The 6,307-nt window shown below is 42.7% G+C and overlaps 1 protein-coding gene across 13 annotated transcripts in view; it reads right to left on the bottom strand.

Moving 5' to 3' along the window:
* Positions 1 to 46: 46 nt before the first annotated feature.
* Positions 47 to 6,307, bottom strand: part of ATXN2 (ataxin 2) — a 49,733-nt gene continuing 43,472 nt past the window's right edge. For 10 of the 13 annotated variants that reach the window (XM_058816929.1, XM_058816930.1, XM_058816935.1 and 7 more), the window contains 2 exons: positions 5,275 to 5,502; positions 47 to 1,948 (listed from right to left, as the gene is read on the bottom strand). In XM_058816929.1, the coding sequence (XP_058672912.1) occupies positions 1,745 to 1,948; positions 5,275 to 5,502 (432 nt within the window). In that variant the 3' untranslated portion in view covers positions 47 to 1,744. The remainder of the gene's footprint in view (positions 1,949 to 5,274; positions 5,503 to 6,307) is intronic. The other 3 variants (XM_058816931.1, XM_058816932.1, XM_058816938.1) reach the window with 2 other exon arrangements.

Genomic DNA, 6,307 nt, shown 5'->3' with positions numbered 1-6,307 from the left:
CTTCTATCACCTTAAAGGCCCATTTGGGACCTTCCCCAAGCCCGTGTGGAGCAGCTCAAGGCTGAGGGATCAGCAACACAAAATCACCTGGACACAAAACCTCATTAGAAAACAGCTGAATTTGGGATTCCCAAACCTTTCCCTTACTCCTGCAATGCCCCTGCAGCACACAATAGACTCAGACTCAAACCCTGGCTCCAGCTGGGATTGGTATGGGAAGCGATCCAAAAATCACCACACAAACACCGAGGAGGGTCAGTTTTTAAAACTTTTTTTATTTTTTAATTTTTTTTTTAAGTTTTTATTTTATATTATCTACAAAGTAAAAGTTTTCTTAACTTAAAAGTTACATCACTGTCTCACGATAGTGATTATCTCATCAAACGTGATTTATAAATAATAACTCATCCGTTTGACGATTAGAATTTTTTTTTTTTTTACTGAACCTGTTTCAAGTTTAGTTAGAAGTAAAAGGGATCTCCAAGTCTTGATTTTTAGTGATAATAGCAGCAAGAATCACTCTTGTTACTTCTTTTGCTAGCTGACGAGTTCATAACTTTGAAGGGTCATTAAAAAATAAATAACTTCCAGTTTTTCAGCAAGCAGAGTTGGGGCACTTGCAGGACTCAGATACAGTGCATGGAATTATGGAATAGCCCACAAGTTCCTAAATGCCTCTACTCAGTCCGAATCTCTCCCACTGCAAGATGAACTGTTAGCATTCCTAGTGGATGTTACAAGAAATCAAATTTTTTTTTTTTAAACAAAATAAAATGAAATTCTAGTTTTCTGTGCTTCCAGTTGGCAGAAGCAGTAGAAGGAGGGTATTTGGCCTACAAAAGGTATCCAGCCTTTCAGTTATTCCAGATGAGCCTTACAACTGCTGTTGGTGGTGGGCTTGTACTGTAAAAAAAAAGTTCAAATGTAAATAATAAATTGGCAAGCCACACAACAGTTTGCTAGTAAAGTGGTCACAGGACAACTACTGAGCTCAACTTTCTTTTATTTTTATTTTTTTCTCTTTTTGTTTTATTTTTTTTAGAGAACAAAACAAAACCCTGCACATCAAGATGTCCTTGGGATGTTTTATTTTTTTCTTTTTCCCTACCTAAGCCCTCAGAAAGCCCTCAGAGAGCAGCTTTGTTCTGCTCACACATTCCCCAAGAAATATCAGGTAAAACTAAATCACTACAAAAGTTCAGAGGCTGTTTGAACTTGAATAATCAAAGAAACCTAAATAAGGTTAAATTTAAAGCGGAAAGAAGTCACACAACTCCTACTTTTCCCCCAAAGCAAAGCTGCAGAATGTTACTCTGAATTAAAGTTTAGATTTCAGTTGTCACTTTACTTTAACAGCAGCCTAGCACAGCCCTACCCCCACACAACATTTCACTGCTGTCCTCAAGATTTAATCCAACCTCTGATCATTATAAACTGCACACACTCCATCCCCCACGGCAAATCCACGGAAAACTCAGTCCCACAGTGCCAGGGCCTCACACTCCTCATTCCTCTACTCCAGATAGAGAAAAATCAAGAATATTCCCTGAATTAGGTACATCTCAGCTAAACCTACTCTCCTCCAGGCTGCCAAAGCACAGCTGTGAAACACAAGGACATCTTAAGGTTGGTTGGTTTTCTTTGTCGTTTTTTTGTTTTGTTTTGTTTTTTTAATTATTATTTTTGAATTTTTTTTCCCCAAAGATCTGGTTTCTCCCAGTCCTCACTCCTCGACCTGGCTCAGTTAGGGTGCAGGTCTCCCAGGCACACACTCCTCACCTGAAGGGTGGGTCATATAGGGGAAATGTGTTGTTGTCGAGACTGGAATGGGCTGTAGTGCACTTTGAGCGAGGGCGGCTTGGGGACCACCGGGAGGCTGTGTCGTCATTAGCATCATTGGAGCATGGGCAGTTGGGTGAGAAGGAACCATTCCTGACTGTACATGAGCCTGAAACAAAGAGCTCTTTAGTATCATGGTCACAAGGAGGCAGCAACTCCTGGCCACATGACTGGCGAAAGTTTGCTCCGTCAGCAAAGGTTTACTCTTCATTTATTTGATTTTTTTAAATTATTTTTTCTTTCTTTTTTTTTTTATTTAAACTAGGGATTAAGGCAGAAGTTGTAACACAAAAAAAAAAAAATTAATAATAATAACAACAAAAAGGAAAAATAATAATTAAAAAAGCGCTCCTTACTGCTGGCTCTGAGCTGCGTTCTCAGTTTTAGCCATTTTGCCAGCATTAAACAGGGGGGGGTATTAAAAAAATAAAAAACAATTCAGCAACAAATCTTCAAAACATTTCTGTTAGACACCTTAGATCAAAGCACTTCCTAGAGGGTACAGATAGGAACTTCACAGGCACTGGGAGTCTGGCATCCCTTCCCCAGCTCTCTCCTTGCACAACCCCATGTTCTGTGCTGGCTCCCTGCCCTGGGAACCTCCCTGTCCTCTCCAGTGACCTGTGCCCACACAGTGCTCAGCCAAGTCCTCCTGACACGAGTGATTTCATCCCTTCACACTCTCAGGGCAGCTTTGTTCTGCTTCCAGTTCAGCTCATCGCAGTTCTTGTGTAATCTGAGCAATCAGGGCTAAGTCTCAGTGGAAAAGGAGATTATTCCTTCCCATGGCTGATCACCTCTGGCAAACAACTTCAGGAACTTGGTGGGTTCTTTAGCTCAGAGCAGTTCATGTCTCTAGAGGTCATCAATTTATTTTATTTAAAAACCTAGCAAACATTCATTTCTTAAAAGCACAAAGGAACTCAGAGCTCTCGGTGGATTTCTCCTGGGAAAAAAAAAAAAGCAGCCCCAAAACCCCATCATTTGTACCTAAGGTTTGCTTTGTCCTTCTACCATATCCCAGCACTGCAGCCTCACAGGTCTCCCATGCCAGTAAAGACAAATAGCAGGTAGTGGCTAGAATTTTATTTCTTAAAGACAAAAAGGGTTACTTGACTCATCACAGACATTCCCCAAACTCTTTGATCAGACTTGCACGTGTTAGTAGCACCCCAGAAGCCTTTAAAGGCAGGAACTGCAATTCAAATCTCACTCTTGCTCTAAAAAAGCTTTAGGAGATCAGGCTGTGGAACAGAAATACCTCCCAGGACTGGCTCCACGTTGACTTTGACAAACATGCTATTGTAGAAGCCATCATTATAAAGCAGCTATTCATAGAGCAGCTGGAGTCAATACACACAGTGGATAAAATTTTTCTGCTGTGGCTCAAACATTTTGCAAATTGGCAGCTGACAGCACTCTCTAATGAATTTTAAAGTACTGCTTCTCAAGTGAGATATCCACCAGCTCAAGATTCATCTGATAACCTGAAGGGAAATTGGATTGATCCCCTGTGTTGGCCTAACTGAAATTTTTACTACGTGGTATTTCAGAATTGTGTTTAGAAGCTGGGAATGAGGCTGCTAAAAAATTATTAAATCCAGTGATTAGTTTCCCCACGATGGAATAATTACATGCATTTAACATTTCTGACAGAACTGTAGTTATGCCTTCACTAGAGATTTTTGAGGGAACTACTTCATTGGGAAAGTCAATTAGTTTGGTGTAAATATCACAAATTGCAGCTTTCATTCTAAAAAAATTGCAGAAGAGACTGCACAAGTTAAAATCAAGGGCAAGGCAAGCCTTGTCTGTGATTGCTAAAAATGCTGCCTGAGCAGTCAGTTCTGACTCCAAATTGCATCTGATTTGTTTAATTTGGTTTGCTTGGCACACAGAAAGGAAGGCAATGGTCACATCCTGCACACCCCTGGCCTGGCCAGGGCACAGCTCAGGCACAGCTTTACCCTTTCATGGCCTTCAAGCAAATGTTCACGTTTCAAATCACAGCACTGGACACGCCACTAAGCCAAGACCCCTCTGAGAAGCTCTAAACACAACCCAGGCATTCACAGCAGTGTCCTCACACCAGAGCAGAGCAGGAGTCTTGTTTCTGGCAGAAACCGGAGAAGGGGAGGATGAGCCAAGATGCCACAGCAATCATCAGCTCTGGCCATCCTCTCCTTATCCTCCCCCCCCCCCCCCCCAAAAAAAAGCAGAGAAATCAAAAGCCTAAGAGAATCAAAAAGGTAAAAACTCAACATCAGTAAAAGGATTCCTACAGAACTATTGATTTATTGGCTTAACTGACTGTCCCAGGGACCAAAGCAAAGATTTTATCAGAATTCTGCAAGGGACTGGACAGCTGTCAGATTAACATCCCTAATCACAGTTAGTCACCTTATCCCAAACTATTGTTAACCTGTAGGAGAAGGCAGAAACCAGACACCAAGTTCTTGGTCTGAAGAAAAAATTGTGCAGGCAAATTATTGATTGAACTGCCCATTCCTTGACAAAGGACACTAAATCCAGGAGATTTAGTAAACATCAGAAAATCTGTGTCACACTGCTTTACATGGAGCTCTTGATTAATCTATCATGTGCTTCCCTTCCCCAAATCCTTTTTCTCAGGAAGCTGACCACGAGGGAGCAGTTAAGAGAAGTGAGTTTCTGATTCTGAAGCCAAGACTGTTTAGGTTAGCCAACAATCTTTGGGGAGCTTCAGCACAAGCAGTTCATTTAGAACCACACTCACACCACACACACAGAGGCTTCTTTCTGCAAGGATTGTCTTGCAGTCACCTTAACTCTTTCCTCTCTCCCTTGCACTGCCTTGCTTCTCCCTGGAAATCCTCTCATGTCCTTTTCTGGATGTATTTGTATAAAATTTGTCTAGGATGCAGAGCCTGAAACTGCCACCAAAAGCAGCAATTCAGCCTTTCTGCACTCACCTCCCACCTCCAACCTTTCTGTATGCCAGCTCTTCCTGGGATCAGGCACCTGACTGAGCAGGGAACTGATGTGACCAAGAAATAGCCTAAAAAGGGGGTAGGGGAGGCACATTTCAGCTGAATTGTGTCCCCAGCCTGCTCTGCTCCACGGCCAAGCAGTTCTGTGAGCAGAGTGGTGGGGCAGGGACAAGGATGGGAGCCAGGAACTGGGAAGAGAGCTCAATTTATTTCAGTAGCAGTGCCAGCTTAAGATGTCTTCATTAAACTACAGTTGCAGATGCACTAGGTGTTGGAAGCTGAGGTCCAAGTACACCTTGTCAAAATTCTAAATAAAAGGCAATGTACAGACAGAAACCTAAATAACAACAACAGGTAAGTCTGTGCTGAGAGGTGACAGATTGGCAATCACTTCAGCAGGCCCGACTGTCCTAACTTTTGTGGCATTAAGACATTTAAGTCTTGAAGGTTGTTAAACTGTGTTTACCTGGGGGACATGGGCCATGTGTGGCGGATTGGTATATGCAGGTTGAACATGGGAGGGATGAATGGTGAAGACTGTTTGTTGTGCTGTAGGAAAATTGTTTTGTGGAGACTGCGTGTTGGAGCCTGGCGTCATGGAAGGAGGGGTTGGAGCTAGACCTGCGTGGTAAATCGCCGACTGCTGCTGGGGGTTGGCCAGGTGCAGGGCCTGGGCAGCCTGGTGCTGGTGGTGCTGCAAGAAAACACAAAAATTATTTAGGTTAGGGCTGAGGAATTGTATTGATTCTGTTGAGGAGAAAGGGGTGGGAAACTGCTCTTAATTCTGAATTTGGAAATGGTGAATGTAAGGATCAGCTGTGCTCGTGGGGGAACTCTTTACAACCCCCCTTGTTGCAGGCATCTTTTCATGAAAAATCCTTTCCTTAGGATTTTTCCTCCTGAGAAGTTGAGAGGCCTCAGGAACAAAATGTAAACAATGGTTATCTGCTGCTGTGGAATGCAACGGGTGGGTCTGTGATTGGCCCATGTTCATTGTTTGTAATTAATGGCCAATTACAGCCCAGCTGGCTCAGATGGAGAGTCCAAGACAGCTGCCTTTGTTATCATTCCTTTCTATTCTTAGCTTAGCCAGCCTTCTGATGAAACCTTTTCTTCTGTTCTTTGAGTATAGTTTTAATGTAACATATATCATAAAATAATAAATGAAGCCTTCTGCAACACGGAGTCAGATCCTCATCTCTTCCTCCATCTGAAAACCCCTGTGAGCACGGTCACACCCACCAGGCTCAGCTTCTGGCACACAGAACCCAGAGTGCCAGGTAAAACCATGCAGGACCTGGAGCTGGGAGTGCCTCAGTTATTCCCAGGAGGGAATTAAGGAATGCAGCACTATCCAAGGATCACTTTGTTTTCAGCTGCTTTGACAAAATCCAATCAAACATTTCTCAGCATTTATCTGCTATTTCCACTTCTCTCATATGAAAGCACTGACACAATTATGATCCTTCCTTAATCCTTAAACTGAAACATCCCCCATC

The sequence above is a fragment of the Ammospiza caudacuta genome, chromosome 18, assembly GCF_027887145.1.
Source record: "Ammospiza caudacuta isolate bAmmCau1 chromosome 18, bAmmCau1.pri, whole genome shotgun sequence".
NCBI classification, from domain to species: Eukaryota; Metazoa; Chordata; class Aves; order Passeriformes; family Passerellidae; genus Ammospiza; species Ammospiza caudacuta.
Note: the sequence above shows the minus strand (reverse complement) of the source record. Positions and strands in the feature narration are given on the sequence as shown.